Raw genomic sequence first — 18,665 nt, forward strand, 5'->3', positions numbered from 1 at the left:
TACAATCTTTAACTGTTTAACTTAGTATTTGCACATACACAGAAACATCGGTTAAATTCTTGGGAAAAGCTGATAATTCACAAGCACCATAGGCACACAACTGCACCACTTGTTGAGTGGATAATGGCTGTTCACAACATTCAGGTGTCAGATTATTCCAGTGTCTCAGGCCCTCATCAATTAACAAGGCGACTCTGTAATACCACTAAAAACCATAGGAGGGCAGTAAAGTAAAGAGATGTGTAATAAAAAAAAAAAACATTCCAGCTAAAAGGAAATTAGGTCTCTCCCTAAACTCTGAGAATTTACTTGACATGACACATAAATATTAATATCCAAGATGGTTTGGTATTATACAATTGGATTAAAAAAGCATCTGTGCGTGTAACTCAGCTATAATGTTTCATAGACAATGGCTGACACAGTTTAATGTTTGAGGAACTTGCTGGGATTACACAATAGTAAATCAGTCATTTTTTATGGTTGTATAGTGATAGTAGACATTTTTACAGATAACACAGCTACATTTTATTATTTTTTTAACGTGCAGGGGGGAAAACTCCATATAAAGAACAACAGCCACAACTATAATCCTCTGGAGAGTTGGGAAATAATTTCATCAGGCCTGGTTGGACTGGACACAACTTGCAGCCTGCAAATACAGAGTTGAGGCTACTCGTGTATGAGAAAGTAGAGCCATAAAACACACACAGACACACACCGACACATGCAGCAGCAGCAGCAGCAGGAGCAGCAGGAGCAGCAGCAGCAGTGGTCGGTCCTGTCTGTCGGCGTGGTTCCGGCTGGGTTGGTTTTGCCTGCTGTTTGGGAACAGTTAAAACGGGCGCAGAGCCTACACAAGAATGTGCCGTTTTCAGAGGGGCGGAGACAAACCCTGCCGTGCATCCACAGCTCAGGCAGCCTGCCTCTCTGTCGGTCGCTCCAGAGACTGCTCTAATTAAGTTTACAATAGGGAACACTGTCGTCCTCTCTCTGCTCTTCTGTGGCCCACAATGGGTGGATGTTTTTCGGTGGCACAGACGAGTCACGCAGCCCGGTAGGCATTTGTCTTTTTTTTTGTCTTTTCTTTTTTCTTTTTTTTTTCTCCCCCCGGTGCTGCTGCTGAACTAACCAGAACCGTCCATGGGCAAAGTGACACTGTGGGACTCGAACAAGTGACCCGCCTAACATAACATAGTTGTAAGTGCGGCTATTCGAGACAAGAAGAGAGCGACGCAACACTGTAACCAGGAGGCAGTAAGGGGCGCGCGCGCTTACATTTGGACGGATACGAAGCCGGATTTTCCACAGGGCTTATTAACGTCAACGAGCTCCGTTTCCCCCCGCGGGGAGGCGAGAAGTGGACCGTCTGGTTTGTTTTCTCCATCCACTTCCACAGCCTGCATGGAACAAAGTGTGCTTTCTGTCACATAAACCCTGCACCGCGAGGTAGAAGGGTAGTAAGTCGGCGTGGGTTCGGCCTGTATGTCGTAACATTTCTGGCCGAAGAGTCCGCAGCTTCTCCCCCCACCTCACCACCAGCAGCAGCACCACCACCACTACCACCGAAATCATCATGAGGACCACCGAGGAGACGGAGGGCTTTGACGGCGAGGCCTCCAACACTTCCATGATCTCCGGGGCCAGCAGCCCGTATCAGCCCACCACCGAGCCAGTCCACGCGAGGAACGTTTTGGGGGGGATTAGGTGCGACCTGGAGTATCTTAAGTCCTACTTTGGCATCCTGAAGGTGGTCGAAGTGGTAAGTTTGAGCCATATATACACACACACACTACTGGAAATGTTCACCATCATTAAAAAAAAAAAAAAAAGTGCGTAAAACAAACTGTGACGCACTATTGGTGTTTAACATCCATCATGCACGAAAATAATACCAACCAGGCTGCAAACACTTCTCTTATTCAATGCTCCAACTCAACAAGTAGAAATCTACAGCAACATATTCTGCATATTAACACTTTATTGACTCATTATGACTCCTGGAATAGGAAACAGAAATGGACCATACAGGTGTTTGGTTGCATCCACTGTCAGTTCATGATGGCATGAAGTTATGTGGGTCATGTTGCATGAGATCACACTCCTTTAATTCAGCCACAACTTAGCAGTGGGGACTTTTATTTTGAAGGATGCATGTTGGCTCCACTCCAATGGTAAATTCTAGTGTTGTGAGCAACATAGTGAGCTTCTTCATGTTTTCTGTTTCTTGTGATGAGCTTTTATTTCTTGATCTTGCTTTACTTTTCGGTGACTGTTTTCTGCTCTTCCACTCCCATATGTTAATCAGCTGTGAGTCTGTGGGTAATAGTAATACCTGCGTATGTGATTAGGTATTAGAACAATTTCCTTGTCAGGGCGTAGTGGTCACATTTTCGCTGTTGTTTTAAATCAATACACCTAAACCAGATGTCTGAACTGGGAGAAGAGGCAACAACTCCCCGAGCTCTGACAATTCACCAGCAGAGGAAATATCTATCAAGCCACAGCCATTTCTCTTCTTCTGGTGCCAAAAAAACTCAGACGCAGGCCTGCACACTGCATACACATGAGGCAGTGTGTCCACACAACAGGAAAAAACATGGAATTGAGGAAACTAGCAATTAAGTCCAACAACATTTGTGGATAGAGCGAGCGGACTAAAAGTCTGAACTGCTTGAAGATAAGGCTGCACAGCTCTGACTTCAATGCTGTTTTTTTTATTCTTTCACTCTTGAAAAAAAAGTGGTGTTTGGAAAAAAAGTCTGTGCATCTTGTGGGTGGCTGAGTGCACCACTGGCCTGAGAGAAGAGCACAGTCAGCTTGTTCTGTAGCACGCACCTGTGATGTTTACCTCTGTGGACGTGGGAAGTTGGGATAGGAAGACATCTGTCATCATCGGTGTGGGAGAAGTTTGGGAGCTTGCAGATACTAAGAAGATTTATATTCACAGTCTACGTTTAACCTGAAATGGTTTCAGAACAGTTACCACTGAAAAATAGTAATAGTAACACTAATATATCACAATATAACATGTAAAAACAGAAAGAACAGCCATGCACCTGGAAGTTCTCAAACATGTTGCAGGTAAATATACCAGTTATCACATAGGAAAGGTAAACACAAGTGTATAAGCATTATCTTAGCTCCTCTTACTAATCTTTTATTCACACTTTCTATTCACTTCAGTTTGTTTAGTGCTGATGTTGACTTTTAGTTGGAGGCGGTCATATCTCTTTCACCTACGAAGGCAGGACGAGTGAAAGTCAAGCAGGTTGACATCAGAGGAAGCCTGTGAGGCGCGCTGCCAGACTCTTAATAGTTTCACTGGCTTGCTTTGCATTCTCACTGCTCTGTCCTTCTCATTGACATGACCTTTTGTTGATTTTTTTTTAAAGCTGATGTGGTGACGGTGCAAAAAAAAACAAAAAAAGAAAACTGACTGCATGCACAAGCACCTAATGTAGACACAGTTTCTGCTTAATCTGTAAACACTGGTGATGCCAAGGAAGGTTGTTTAACTTAAAACACTGTGTTAGCAGAAAGTTGTCCCGTGGCTTGAAAGGGCAGTGGTCATGTGGTGTTAACAGGTCTCCTCGCAGAAATCAGTCATGTGGCATTAGCGTTAGCATTGGTGCAGAATGAAAAAAAAATAACACCCTGAATGCTGCTTTATGAAATACAAGCTGCATGCAAAGTGTTAATGGACTTAAACGCCTTGCCTGCCACCTGTGTCTGTTCTTATGGAGACATTTACCTGCACATTTAGACCTTTTGTTTGCACCAAAGCAGTATTTACCAACCACTCTGTCATTTGCACCGACCCCTGTTTACTGAGAAAAGGCTTTGTTTTGCTCGGCAGAGATCAGGGTGCTATGTGCTAATAGACCTTTGTAGTCGTTTCACACCAGGGTATTAAAATGCATTTGCACCAGGCTTTTAAAGAGCCAGTCGGCTCGTCAGTCCTTTGGATGCCTGGTTACACAGGCGGCTGCTGCTGCTGCTGCTGCTGTTGACCTCGCACCGATCGGACACAACCCCCAGTAGGATGTAATCTGATCGAGGTGTGTCCATCCCAGCAGCAGGTTTGTTCTTTGTCTCCTTTTCTGTGACTGGGTCAACAAAGTCCAACTGATATTCACCTCGTGGCCTCGTCTTCGCTGTCAGGAATCTGATCCCTCGTAGAGCCTGACAGTCCATCAGTCAATCTAACAAGAATTATACATTTTTTATGTAAACAACAGCTCTCCTTGTTTGTGTGTGAACTCGTGGTGTTGGAGTCTTTTTTTAAAACACTACTCTAACAAGTTGTAATTAAAATGTAAGGTAGTGTGTGTGTGTTTTTGTTCCTCTCTGGGTTAATGCTGTGTAATGATGTTACCAGGTGCTCCAAAATGTCAGCGAGCAACTTCCTACTCTGTGAGAGTCACCATATGCTGCGCTCTCTCCTCTGGTTGAAACATTACTTATTCTGTGTTTGTCTCCCCTACGAGCTCCGACGGGGGAGTTGTGCATACATGTGTTGTTTCCGCGTCCTCTGGGGTAAAATATAACTTCCATTCGGGGCTACATTTTCCATCACACGGATGACTGTGGGCCTGCTGCGGACGTTGCACTCTGCATCAAGTATCAACACCACTAGGAGGGCAGAATATAATGTTGCATAGTCTCTGTCTCTGCAGCGAGGCCCTCCATTTATTCTCTGTCCACAACAGATGGTGTATAAGAGGGTGCATCTGAGTCTAAGAGGCCTGTAAAGGCAACTAATAAAGTGCATAATCCTATAGATAAGGATGTGCATGCACACGGGAGAGAAAAGAGCAACACGATTGATGAACTTAGACACGCCGGATGAGCAGGTTGCGTAGGGTTGAAGGTTGACATGAAATCATTACTTGCCAGATTATCCAGTGTGGTGCTTTGTGATCCCCCCCCCCCCGCCTGCTCCCGCGTGGCCGCCTGACACCTGCTGCACAGGGACTTCGGGGGGGAAAGCAATATGCTTTCTTCAAGAGACATGACATCATCCGTCAACCCAAGCAGCTCTCCATTCCTGTTTGGGTGTAACCGCTTTCGGTTGCATTACAGACACAGATGGACTGTTATCCAGCTCCACGCTCTAATGAGGCTGCAACAGCTGCACGGAATGAGAGTTGAGCAGTAATGATGGTCAGCCCGGTGGGTTTGTTCTCTCCTGTCTTTGTTTTAATGTGCCACAGGTAATGAGACTGCTGCCTGTGGTGTGAACACATTGCCTTGTGTTGGCTGGCTGTTTTCTGTGAGGTGATGACAAAGACTCTTCCATAAACAGGAGAGTTTCTGCACCCTTCCCTGTCAGAGACAATACACCCAGCTCATTAAACTGGATGAACAGGGTTTGCTAAATGCGAGGGGGGGGAGAGGAGGAAGAGTGTTTTGCAAATGAGACCGTTTGCTCTAATATGTATTTGTTTTTTTTTTTGCAGTGACAGGCGACTGAGCTGGGCTGGATTCAATTTAAATTCAGATTGGCTGAAAATCCATACCAGGTTTCACCAACAATCCCAGTGACAGGATTTAGAAAATTCTGAACAGGACAATTTAGAATCAGATGAGCTCTGTAATAAAAACAAGGTTCAGAGTTTTAGATGGAATCAAGTCGTAGAAACTCTATGACTGCAAAAGAGAAGTAAAGTCTTTTGATAAACAGTCACTTCTTGCTAAACCAGTCATCTGAAAAAAATACCTTAAATCCCAAACAGGGACCAGAAAACAAGCAGAACAAGAACATAAATCATCAACAACACCTATGAGCTGCAACACTGGTTTCAGTTTGGCACTGTTCAGAGATGAACTTTGGTGATTTATGACCACTTTGCATATATTAGATACAGATTTTGCAGCATTACCCATTCATCTTTTATAAATGGAGCCTGAACACACGCACACATATTTGATATTATCTCTGCAGTATGAAGTCACATTGTTTCTTCTCAGCTGGCACGTCCCATTTCTGTTTTGTATCATCCACTGTGTTCAGATCGTTTTCATCTTCTCTCTTCCCATGTAAATGACTGTAAATTACACATAAAACACTAATGTTCTTCCCTCTCTCACTGCTCACCAACACCTGTGCTATTCCCTTGAGTTTGTCGCATGGTGACATCACGAGACACGGATTTAACATTGTGGATGTTGCTGTTAGCTTGCCTGTGAATGATGTCATCCAGAATCAGGCTTCAGTCTCTGTAGCCGGGGACAACAACCCCAGGTTCGTCTTTAAGATGACAATCAGTATCACCGGAGAGCAAATCATTTCCTTTCTGGATCTGTGAGGCATTCACTGTCTGGCTGTTAGAATAAAAGATGCTAATAAAGCAGGACACACTGGGCTGATCAGGTTATGAAGAAAAAACATTGATTATTGGAGTTTATTGGAAACTTTAAATAGCTTTTCACTGCTTTCATTGGTTTCTGTATCCTCTGTATTATTAGGTAAAAGAGACGGTGAGCTCGACAGGAACCGGAACGAATACATCCTGTATGTTATTTGTTTTTTCTCACATTCCCCGTGGCTTGAGAGGAATCATCGTGTCAACAAAATATTTCACTCAATCTCTCAATCTCTCCCACTCGGGCTGCGATTACGTACCATTTGTTGTTCTTTGCGTCTGTTGTGCCGGCCTCCTAAATTGGTCACGATACATTAGATTTACTTTGCATGAAATTACACCAGCAAAGATGTCATGCAACCTTTGGAGACCTTTTGCAAACGAAGGAGAAAGACAAACTTTCACGTCGTTCACATGGCTCAAGCAAATCTTGAAGTTTGCATGAACGGTTGTTAATCCCATGCAATCAAACAAGTGTAGAGAGAAAAAGACCAAAGGTGCTGCACAAGTACATAATGAGTCTGACACAAAGAGTGAAAAAGCTTCATGAAACTGGGCTATTAGTTGTTTTGCAGTTTGGAAAAGCTGAAATCGTTGCCATGCAATTTAACCTGCAATCACTCCTTAACTCAAACCCACTTTTATACATTGAACTACATCAGAGTTTAAAGGGATAGTTCAATATTTTGGCAAATTGGCCCATTGACATAATCCCTATAGTACGTTTATTTGTCTGTGCAAGCTATTTTTAGAACGGCGGAGCAGAGCCGCGAACTGCTCAGAGCTATGCTATGGAGGCTCATGGGATTTCTTGGTTTCCCTCATCAAACTCATCAAATACACAATCCAACAACTCCAAAACGCTCTGGTGGACAAGTTGTGACCTGCACATTCACCACGCTATGAGATAATAACAGAATGTTACCAGACAGAGTTGTTTTAGAGGTAAATACAGAGACTGCTTGCTGAAAAACTGAAAAACAACTCTGTCTGGTAACGTTCTGTTACTATCTCATAGTGTGGTGAATGTGCAGGTCACAACTTGTCCACCAGAGCGTTTTGGAGTTGTTGGATTGTGTATCTGATGAGTTTGATGAGGGAAACCAAGAAATCCCATTAGCCTCCGTAGTGTAGCTCTGAGCAGCTCGCAGCTCTGCTCCGCCGTTCTAAAAAAGGCTTGCACTGACAATTAAAGGTAACAAACCTACTGCTATGACTATAAGGATTATGGCAATGGGCCAATTTGTCAAAAATGTTGAACTATCCCTTTAACTCAAACCCACTTTTATACATTGAACTACATCAGAGTTTAATGCAAAATATAAATTATCCCAGCACTGGTTTGACCGAGCAGATCTGGTCTTAACTGGTTCTGAATTCAGCTGCTTCAGGTCGGTTATATGTCGCAGCAGTAAAGCAATGGTTCTGTTATGTCTCCGGGGTTTTTGGACAGCTCCGAGCCAATCGGTAATCTGTGTGTGGTTTAGTCGGGGTCTAGATGGCAGAAGAACACCTAAATAGCAGAATTCTTCCCATACTGTGGTTTGTTGATGGATGTTGGCTGGAGGGCAGGCATCATGCACAGACCGCCAGGAGTGGAGCTTATGGCCTCTGGTCTATTCATAGGACAATCACTTCATCATCTGGAAAGTTTGGAATTTCAACACTAACAAACACTCACATAAAGTTACAGAAATGGCTTGACCTGCAGTACCCTTTATACATAAGAGCGCTTTAACTTTTATATCATCTGCAGTGTTTTCCTGGCATACCTGAATACAGTGCAGTCAATATATCCTTCATCTTCTCCCACTTAACTCTTGTTAACTCTGTCGTTTTCAGGTCCTGTCGCTCATCGGATTCATCTGCATAGAGACCATCATGATGTGTTCTCCCTGCGGAGGGGTCTACTTCTTTGAGTTCGTCAGCTGCAGTGCCTTCGTGGTGACGGGGGTCCTCCTCCTGATCTTCAGTCTCAACCTGCACACCAAGGTGCCCCACGTCAACTGGAGCCTCACGGTACGTTCAGGGAGACATAAAAACACCATGCATGATGAGAGGAGAAATATCTTCCTGCATCAGGCAGCTGTGGCGCTTGTGTGTCTTTTTTTATTTGGGTTAATAGTTAACAGACATAAGTGTGTTGTTGTCGCCCTGTTTGTGCTCGTGACTCTGGCCTTTATTTCTCAAACGTAACTTTGTATTGTGCACTGAGCTCTGCATGGACCCCTGTTCTATTTAGTAGCAGGGTAACGCCCAGTATAAACTAATTATGTAAGATAATGGCAAAACTGTGAGGCTACAGCGAGCGAGGAACTGAGAGCGCACAGTTTCAGCGTTACTGCCACGATATGCATTGTCAGCTCTAAGCAAATGAGCTAGTGGGTGTTCTCCAGCAGATACTGGTTGCCTTTCAGAATTTGCCTACATACACACACTGGCGCGTTCTGAGCTGCGGCCAAGTATCTTTTACAGAGGAGTGAAAAAAAAAGGAAAAAAAAGGTCTTTAACTGTATTTCCAGGGGCCACACAGCTTACAGCAACACACGTCGTAGTAAAGCAGTGGATGTTAAACCAGATGTCCAAATCCAACCATAGCTATCAGATTGCTTTATGGTACAGTATTCCACCTCAAACATGAAGAGAGGGGTGTGTCTTTGGCTTCCACTTTTGGCAGAAAGACACCGAATGAAAGATTTTTACAGTCTCGCAGAGGCCAGAGGCAATTTAAGAGTGCTGATCTAGGAACTTTTACCAGATACCTGTGACCATGTATGATGTAAAATCCTCCTGTTGGTTCTTCTCCGAGACGTTCTGTTACTTTTCACCTGAGGCCTGCTGGCTTTTCTCTAGTGAGCTGAGCTCTGACCAGTTAATTATTTTTCCACTCAGGTGATTAATAGTTGTAGAAGGTAATGAACATGTATGGTGTGCACTGTGCAGTAGAGGCTGCTCCTCAGAGAAAGTTAGACTGTAGCTGTCGGTGGTTTGGCTCATGGGTTTTGCAGGAAATAGTGGTGTTAAAGCACAAAATGTGAAAATTAAAAGACTCAAAAACCTTCTTCTGTGTGTGTTTGGTAGAGCAGGAAGATTTCACAGTCTCTGCCTCTGAAGTGTAGAAGGTAACAAGCCCACGGTGCTGGGTTGCAGGCTCGACCCCACGCTGTTTATGTCTATCAAGTTCAAAGCTGCTCCAGTCAAATTGGCCCCCGGGGAATTTTGCCATGAGTAAGCATTTCCAAGTGTTAACCAGCTGTTAACTCTTTTACTGCCTCGGATTATCAACGCAAAACCTGTGGGCGGACGTTGGCACCGCTCCTCTGTGGAGTGGGTTGTTTTATAAAGTGATAAGAGCGTCTGAGGAGGGAGGCTGGGATTGGACAACTACGTTTCTGTCTCCTCCGATTCATTCACTATGACGACTCTGGCAGCACAGAAAGAGAAACAAGTCCAAATCCCTCTCCCACACCCCCAGCCTCGGTCTTGGGACCTCGCTGTAAAGATTTGGTGACTTCCAGTGATTAAGTTGAACTTCAGGGTCCAGTTTGCATGAATGGACTTGTTTTTAACCGACCGAGAGACGGATGAAAGCAGACCAGACGTTGCATTGTTTTCCTAATTCTCACAGCCAAATAACTGTCGGCCATGCTCAGAGGTTCCTGCGCAGAAATGGGGCGACCCTGAGGACACACACACACTTGGCAGAAACTTCCCAGCCTAAATAGGGGGAGGGTGGTAGAGACGTTAAAGGGATAGTTCATCATCTTGTCAAATTGGCCCATTGCCATAATCCCTATAGTCATAGCAGTAGGTTTGTTACCTTTAATTGTCGGTGCAAGCTATTTTTAGAATGGCGAAGCAGAGCCGTGAGCTGCTCAGAGCTACGCTACGGAGGCTCATGGGATTTCTTGGTTTCCCTCATCAAACTCATCAAATACACAATCCAACAACTCCAAAACGCTCTGGTGGACAAGTTGTGAGCTGCACATTCACCACGCTATGAGATAATAACAGAACGATACGAGACAGAGTTGTTTTAGAGGTAAATTCATGCAAAATCGCTGATGCGCATTTCCGTCGGGGGCAGTTTTTTACCTCTAAAACAAGTCTGTCTCATAACGTTCTGTTATTATCTCATAGCGTGGTGAATGTCCACTAGAGCGTTTTGGAGTTGTTGGATTGTGTATTTGATGAGTTTGATGAGGGAAACCAAGAAATCCCATTAGCCTCCGTAGCGTAACTCTGAGCAGCTCGCGGCTCTGCTCCGCCGTTCTCAAAATAGCTTGCACTGACAATTAAAGGTAACGAACTACTCCTAAAACTATAGGGATTATGGCAATTTGCCAAAATGTTGAACTATCCCTTTAATGCAGTTACTCTCAACAAGAAAAGCAACTGTCTGTGTGCCCTACCAGTGTGACTAATGCATGAATAGGATACTTGTATCCAGTGTTGGGAACGTTACTTTTAAAAAGTAATTAGTTATAGTTACTAATTACTTCTCCCAAAAAGTAACTGAGAATAACTGAGTTAGTAACTCCACTACTTCACTATAATAGTAACTAATTACCAGGGAAAGTAACTATTGCGTTACTTTTTCTTTCTTTTTTTTAAGTTTAAATATGTCGAAGAATTTGGATTTTTTTTCTCTCATTTTTAAATTGTATTTTATTGTTTTCATATATTTCACTGATCGCAATTATGGAATGCGAGTGTGTGTTTTATTGAAAGCGAGGCTGCCTATGAAAATAGGTTACAGTGGGTTTTTTAAGTGCTGTGGCTACAAGCAAATCTCATATTGTCTCTGTACAAAGACAACAAAGACCTTTTTAAATGTGAAAACAGCGGAGACCTATTCAAGATTTGCGTTTAATAACAGGCGAAACATCGAAATTAATTTATTCATGGCCACATTAAAGCAGATATCAGCTTCACGGCCGTTTCGGCTAATGCTGCGTTCAAGGCAGGCTTTTGAAACCGTAAGTTACAGCTTCAAGTCACAACTACGACTTGGTAGCGTTCCAGGTAACCCGTAGCTCGTGTTTTTACCATCCTGTTGTCTGTGAAAGTTCCCTATAACGGCCACTCGTAACTTCCGACCCGTGAACTCGTACCAGATCGAACTGGTATGACTTCACAGGAAGGAAAAACACAAAGTACGAGTTTCTTTGAACGCACCATGAGTTAGCAGCCCCCGCCCTTGTCAGGCATCAATTGGTCCTCGTGCTACGTCACCACATTCACGCGCATCCCTTGGCTGCACACACAGCCCTTCATGCCGTTCTCTCTCCTCATTGGATAACACTTGTATCCCACAAGGAAAATTTTCTCCTCGGGTTACAGCAGAGCAGAGTGACGGAGAGACTCGTGTTTAGGCTGAAATACTTCATGTAAGTGATTGCTGACGGAAAATAGGACTATTTAGGACTTATATTAACAAAAACATTCCACTGATATCTGCTTTAAGTGAAATTATTAACTTTACCGATTATCCATCTGATTATCTGTCCTGCTGCGAGCGCACAACAGCCAGGGTATCTGCGGATCCTTAAAAAGTCTTAAATTCATGTATCTAAAATTAAGGCCTTAAAAAGTATTACATTTATTAGAAAATTCTAAGATGGTCTTAAATATATAATACACAGCATCATAAAATATGTATGCACTTAAACTTTTATATGAAATAACAGGGTAGGCCTATGCGCGCGGGGTCTTAAAAAGTCTAAAATGTGAAAATCTAAATTTTAGGTCTTATAATGTCTTAAATTTGTTGAATTATTGTGTTCAAGTCTTAAATAATTTTAGACAGGTCTTACATTTTCTTATGCCCACCATGGGCGAGCATTTCACTCGCATTTGCCCCTAAAAAAAACAAACATGTGTGAACCGGAAAAATCACAAAAAGAAAGAGCACACGATTGGTCAAAAACTACAAATCCCACAATCCTCTGGCCTCAACAATAACAGTAGTTAGTGTAAAGTAAGGGAGAGTGGAGCTGTAGGTGAAAAGAGGAAACAACGCCACGTCTGGTCCTGTTCTGTGTTGTTCGTTCACACCGTCACCGTTTATTCGTTACGTCCGCGGTGTAAAAGGCCGTGACGCAAAGACGCGATTCGGCGCGAGACGCGATTAGGCGCGAGACGCGGTAGACGCGACTTTTTTTTTTTTTGCGACGCTACACCCGATTCTTTTATGGCGACGGGACCTTCGCGTCTTCGTCCTTTTCATCGTGTTTGGTGGGAAGACCCACGAGGGGCTTCCCACCAAACACGAGGAACGCTTTTTTTTCGCTCGAGTTTATACGCGCGACCAAACGCGAGATACGCGAGAAATGCGATTTATCGCTCGTTTTGACTTTGTGTAAATTCGCGTCTTCACGAGCCCGCCCATTTTCACTACAACAACATTTCTGCTCTCACCAACCATGGTTGAGGTCACAACGCTGCTGTAGCTGCTCTGGAAGAGTTCCAGCTGATGAGCTACAGAGACTTTACAGTCAAAGAGGAGCAGTGCGTCGCTGTGTCGGACTGTTTGGATTTAATGAAGAAGCTGCACAGAGTCAGGTGAGCAGAAGCTCAGGACAAACACTTCGCTCCGGGACATAATGTAGCTACACCTCACATGTTCTTGTCTTTTACCTCAGGGAGATTAAAGTAGTGTCTGTTTCCACTTTCCCTCCGATCTCGGCAGCTTCCCTCTGCTAGTTTGTGTGTGTGAGGCTAAACTGCGTGCGCGTGTGATTTGTGTACAAACTGAACACTGCCTCTGATTGGCTTAGCATGAAACCTTACTCTGCCTCAACCAATCATCATCACTTATGCGGTTGTCTCGTCCCTCCCTCCTCCCCCCTCCCCTCACCAAAGGAGAGGAGGAAAAAAAAACAACAGTTTAGCAGCTTCTGTGTCTGAGATGAGATGAGCCAAGTCGGAGGACAACGGCTTCACTGAGTAGTTTGTAACCCGCCTCATTTAATTGTCGGTAACGGTAACGGCGTTGTAACGGTGGAAATAGTAATTAGTTAGATTACTCGTTACTGAAAAAGATAACGCCGTTAGTAACGCCGTTTATTTTAACGCCGTTATTCCCATCACTGCTTGTATCTGCCTGTTTATGTCACAGAAATATCTAAACTTTATGTCTGTGGAAGTTGTTAGAAGTCACAGATAAGATAAAAGTCACTGGGACTATTACTTCCTCACTGTTAATGCTGGAGGGAGAAGTGGTGTGATGTTTCTCTCAGTCATGTGACCGGCCTATGAGGAGAAGGAGGAGATCATAAATAATTCATATTTAAATAATAGGTCCGTATTGTTTGGATCTCTATTACAGCCTTATTCCAGCACCAAAGTATCTGTTTAGGGCCGTGCATGTAAATATCACTTCACAAATGTCATAATATTATCTGCAAAGGATTATGGGTTTTGATGGGTTTCAACAGAATTTACAACCTGAAATCTCCAGTTCCAATATGTCGCCTGTATGCACAGTTTCAATGCATGTGTATGTTAATCCATCCTTCTCTCTTTGACCCCATTTTATTCTGCAGAAAACGACCTACATCTCTTTGCTGAATCCATCCACACTCTCACACAGACACACACATCACATCTGAGGGCTGCGGTTATTATTAGCTATAGTCATTAATCTATCATCAGTTCAGACCAGAGACCACTTTACTCATCTTGTATTTACTTTATCTGCAAGTGGAATCCAATAAAAGCTTTCCTTGGTTTTGACAGCTGAAACCTGCCACCCAAGAAGCAAAAGACATGAAATACTCGCCTACTATCTTTATTTGTCTTTTCAGAAAGAATCAGGAATAGAGATGGAAGCCAGATAGGACTTTCTTTTCTTTTTTTTAAATTCTTGCAGGAAGCTTTCAGGTCCTGTGTGATGTGATGCAACTGTCAAGAGCTCAGATTCATAATTAGGGTTCTGCTGCTTCCTGCAGAGTTTCCATAGATGAAGCCTCCTGAGTATTTATAGCTGAGAGCACAAGAGAAATATACTGTAGCACGACACATAGTAACACATAGTGTTGTGTGTTTGTAAACCACCAACAGCCATTACAGAAGAAGCAGAACTCAGAAATATAAACCTAAAATAGAAATGACTCTATTCTAGGCTCCCTCTTTATGGGAACTTAAATTTACAGTCAGAAAAAATCATATTAGCCTAAATCATACAGAACTATGTTCACATGCAGAGACTCTGCTTTTACGCTCCTGTTAGAAAATAATCAAATGTCATCATTTTTGAGATTCTTAAAATGAGTTATGCAGATATAGAGCCAGGAGCTTTTGTGCTTTGAAACAATGTATAGTTTGACTGATGATCCAGTTGGGTGCCATCCCAGATCCTGTGGCCTGTGTTGTCATGGAGCTGCATAGAGGAGAGATGTACATAAAACACATGTATAATGTTCCAAGAATGAACTTAACTTATTTTTATATTTTTTTTAAAGGTTACTGTTTTTGTTCACTCCTCTAAAGTCAGCAGAGAGAGCACAGATTGTAAAACAACGATAGGAGCCAATAACAAGCCGGAGAGCCAGTGGTTTGGTCCGGTCTGAGCTCGTGTTATTTAAGGTTTTACAGAGCGCCGGCCTGGTTGGAACAGGGACGAGTTGACTGAAGAGACTTGAAGGAAAGACAGAGAGAGAGACAGAGAGAGAGGGCACATGAGAACAGGACACACGCTCCCTGTTTAACCAGTTGGACGAGATTGACGACTGTGTGTGTGTGTGTGTGTGTGATGCCAGCATTGTTTGCAGTGTGTGCAGGAGTGTGACGGACAGGGTTATAACTATGACACTAGTATACGTTACCCATGCCAGTGTGGTGTGGTGTGATCTTCAGGTTTTATATCCGTGTTAGTACTGATTAAGCCTCAGCATCAGCGACACATTATCACTGTGTTTATGCCCCGCTGAGTTCTTTCTGTGTGTGTGTGTGTGTCTCAGCATTGGCGACATGGCCTTTGTATGAGCCTTGTGTGTCATATGAGAGACCACGTCTGCCATGATTACAGTCACGAGGGCCCGTGCCCCCGTCATGCTGGGAACCTTCGATATTAACCCTTTACTGCCTGTCTGAGCCACTGAAACAGGAGAGTAAAAAAAAAAAAACACACACATCAAAGGAAGGTTTCTCTTTCATTCTCACTCTGTAAAAGTGAGTCATGTATGTGTGTGTAGAAGGTGCACACGTGTGTTTGTGTGTAACTAACATGAGGTGTTGGTACTAGTTTTAAAGTCCTGCTCTGACTTCTGGGACTCTCACAGAGACGAACCCGTGTCGTCTCCACTGTACTGTACACTGTGGAACAAAGGATTCACTTTGTCCTTGAATTTCAGATTTTTATAATGACTTTTATAATTTCAGTCATGTGCTTTTGGGGTAACAAACATCTGCTTTTCCTCTCTGCTCTGAGGAAAAACATCTTTTGCGGGTTGGAAATGACAATGTAAAATGCAGGAGGCAGCTGTCACAGCATTGTTTCTTTTCTTTTTTTGTGTGTGTATTAAACAGAAAGTGTTGTGTTTTGTGAGGAGACATTTTGGTAATACTTTATAATAACTATTAAGCATTAATTAATCCGGAATAAATACTGAATTCTTCATTTATAACACATGAATACTCATTACTATGTAGATTATACATACAGTGAGTGCTTATCGAGGATGAGTAAAACATTTTTAACTGTGTTTATAAACTACAGACGTTACTGACATTTTTGTATCTTACAATTACATGCATGGATTTGTGATGTGTACTGTATGTGTGTATAACCTGAAGATGATCAAAAACCTGCATTGAGAACTTCTTACAGACTGAATCCTACTCATGTCAGTAAATATTCTCCCTTATGAGTATTAATGCAATGGAATAACACAATAATGAACTACTATTGTTTGTGTCTTCCTGCAGGACCTGGTCAACACTGCTGCCAGCACCTTCTTCTTCTTCCTGTCCTCTCTGGTGTTGGCCTGCATCAACCACAAAACTGAAGCAGAAATAGCAGCAGTGGTGAGTAGACGATCCAACCTGCCTGTGTTCGTCTGTTGGTTCCAGTTAGAGCGAAGCAAACACAGCAGACCTCTGTAGACCTCTCCTCATGTTAGTCATTTAGTGACTTAATAAGCAGATGTTCGTGCTTTTATTCTGAACTAAACTGAATTATCTGACCACTGTTGCTTCCTGTCCGCTTCAGTCGCTTAGATTTGTAATCAATATGTGGGGTCATGCACTGTAAAACATGCGCTCTCTCAGTCTACAGCGATAAATCTGTGCTGTGCTGTGCTGCTTTTCATGTGATGTTGATTAAATCTATAACTTAAATCAAGCTTACACTGATGCAGTTTACAGAGAGAGATGTTCCAGGAACTAATCGTCTATGCATGCATGTGATTTTTTTTTTTCCCATTCCATTTAAAATGTCGTTAATCTCCTTCCTGTTTCCTCTTCTGTGGCAGATCTTTGGTTTCCTGGTGACCGCCGTGTACGGAGTCAACACCTTCCTCGCCGTACGGAGGTGGCGCCTCGGCAGCGGGTGTCAGGGTGCGCCTCAGACCAGCGAGTACATGCGAGCGCGCACGGCATCTCGTGGAGAGATGGAGGCGCGACCCGAGCTTGCGTGAGCGCCGGTCAGGGTCGGCCGACGAGTCAGAGAGACTGAGGGGGAACGGCCACACTGCCGGCAGCTGACCGAGACGAACACTGCTCTGCCCTCAGTGCGATAATTCAGTTAAAGTCGTGGGCAGAGCTCCGACTCAATGCTGGTCACACCCTTGTGCTGTGCTTTCTGTTCAGACACTCAGCTGCTGAGTGCATCTTCTGTTTTTTTTTAACAGCCACAGTTGGACCTCGGTGGGTTTGTTCATCAGGCCTCCTGGCTGCGGTTACACAAAAAAAGAGTCTCGGGATTGGACAGTGGTTTCTGCATCTCTCTCTTTTCACCCACATATCTTTATAAAACAGTTTGAAGAAATAATTCCGCAACGAGCCAAAAAAGGCCACGGTTGTTCATCAGTTCCTGTTCTGACGAAGGTGTTGACTTGTGTGTTTCACTGTGAATGAAGTCAAGCGAAAGAAGGTCAGCTTTTGTACAGTTTACTTATCACATGCAGCTCTCTGTGAAGTCCGTGGTCATGACACGCTATCGCGGATCCAGGAGGATCCACTCAGCTTTATGTTTCTACCTGTGAGCGAGGCTGACTTTGGATGTTTTTAATCTGGAGATGACACACACTAACACAAGAGTTTGTTTTCCACTAACTTTTAATGCCTTTTATCACGTGACCTTTAGCCGATATTAAGACCATTGCCATCAGCTTCCACACAGTAACAGGACAGGACAGAACTAAACAGCAAAATATCTCAATATGAGTTACAGAGATTCATTCCTTGCAACACCAACACGTAAAATGGTTGTGGCACAATTAAGAGACCAAAGTACAAATTCATATCACTTCATTCCATGTCTAATTATACAAAAAAATGTATTATATATCCTCACTTGCATTCCAAAAATTTGAGGTCTGTGTTTGGTCGACACTGTGAGCTAGACTATAAGGTGATTGATATCTTGTTATATTTGCACATATCAGAGGCTTTAGGTAACTAACGGTGACGGTACGACAGTGAGACTCACATTGAAACAATCGAAACATCAGTAGGTGACCTGGTCAAGATCAATGCCCCTTAGCCTAAACACTATCTCAGGTATTGACACACTCCTCCATTCACTAGTTATGTATGTATAAAAAAAAGAAAGAAATGAAATCACAGGGTGCCTCAACCTGAACGCTGTATTTCTTAATGCCTTCCCTAGTTGTTAGACCTGATGGGATTATCATAGGAAATAGACTATAAATTAAGTGGAAATTAATAAAAAAAAGAGTCAAATTAAAGTAGACGTAAGGTACATTTAGCACTGTTGTTGTTGTTGTGAAAGCTTTCACTCTTGTATTCAGTTGGATTATGTATCTACAGTATATTATCACACACTTCATGTATGATGAATCACATCATTCAACATTGCAGGCGTCATAGAGCTCATACACAGGCGAACAGGAGGCTTTATCGAAATCCTCACATCATATTTTGCTTTTTCCGGACGGAGGAAGGAAGAAAATCTAAAAATGTTTGGCCTCTTCCATCGTTCTGGTTTATTGAATCAACACCACAGAGGAGCTGTCTGTGTTTCCTTTGTTGTTTCAGATCACTTTGTGTCTGTAAAGGGTTCGGGGCGTTCAGGGTCCACATCGACTCTACGGCTCCATCTCCTGGTTTTTC

General features: G+C 43.2%; 1 protein-coding gene across 1 annotated transcript; it reads left to right on the plus strand.

The window, feature by feature from the left end:
• Positions 1-1,417: 1,417 nt before the first annotated feature.
• On the plus strand, positions 1,418-17,008 carry cmtm4 (CKLF-like MARVEL transmembrane domain containing 4; the record flags this gene model as incomplete). The annotated part of the gene is made up of 4 exons (XM_083999922.1): positions 1,418-1,762; positions 8,211-8,387; positions 16,299-16,397; positions 16,844-17,008. The coding sequence occupies exons 1-4, from the start codon at positions 1,577-1,579 to the stop codon at positions 17,006-17,008; spliced, it is 627 nt and encodes a 208-aa protein (XP_083856048.1). The 5' UTR covers positions 1,418-1,576.
• Positions 17,009-18,665: the final 1,657 nt, after the last annotated feature.

Source organism: Trachurus trachurus, assembly GCF_905171665.1.
Source record: "Trachurus trachurus genome assembly, chromosome: 3".
NCBI lineage: Eukaryota > Metazoa > Chordata > Actinopteri > Carangiformes > Carangidae > Trachurus > Trachurus trachurus.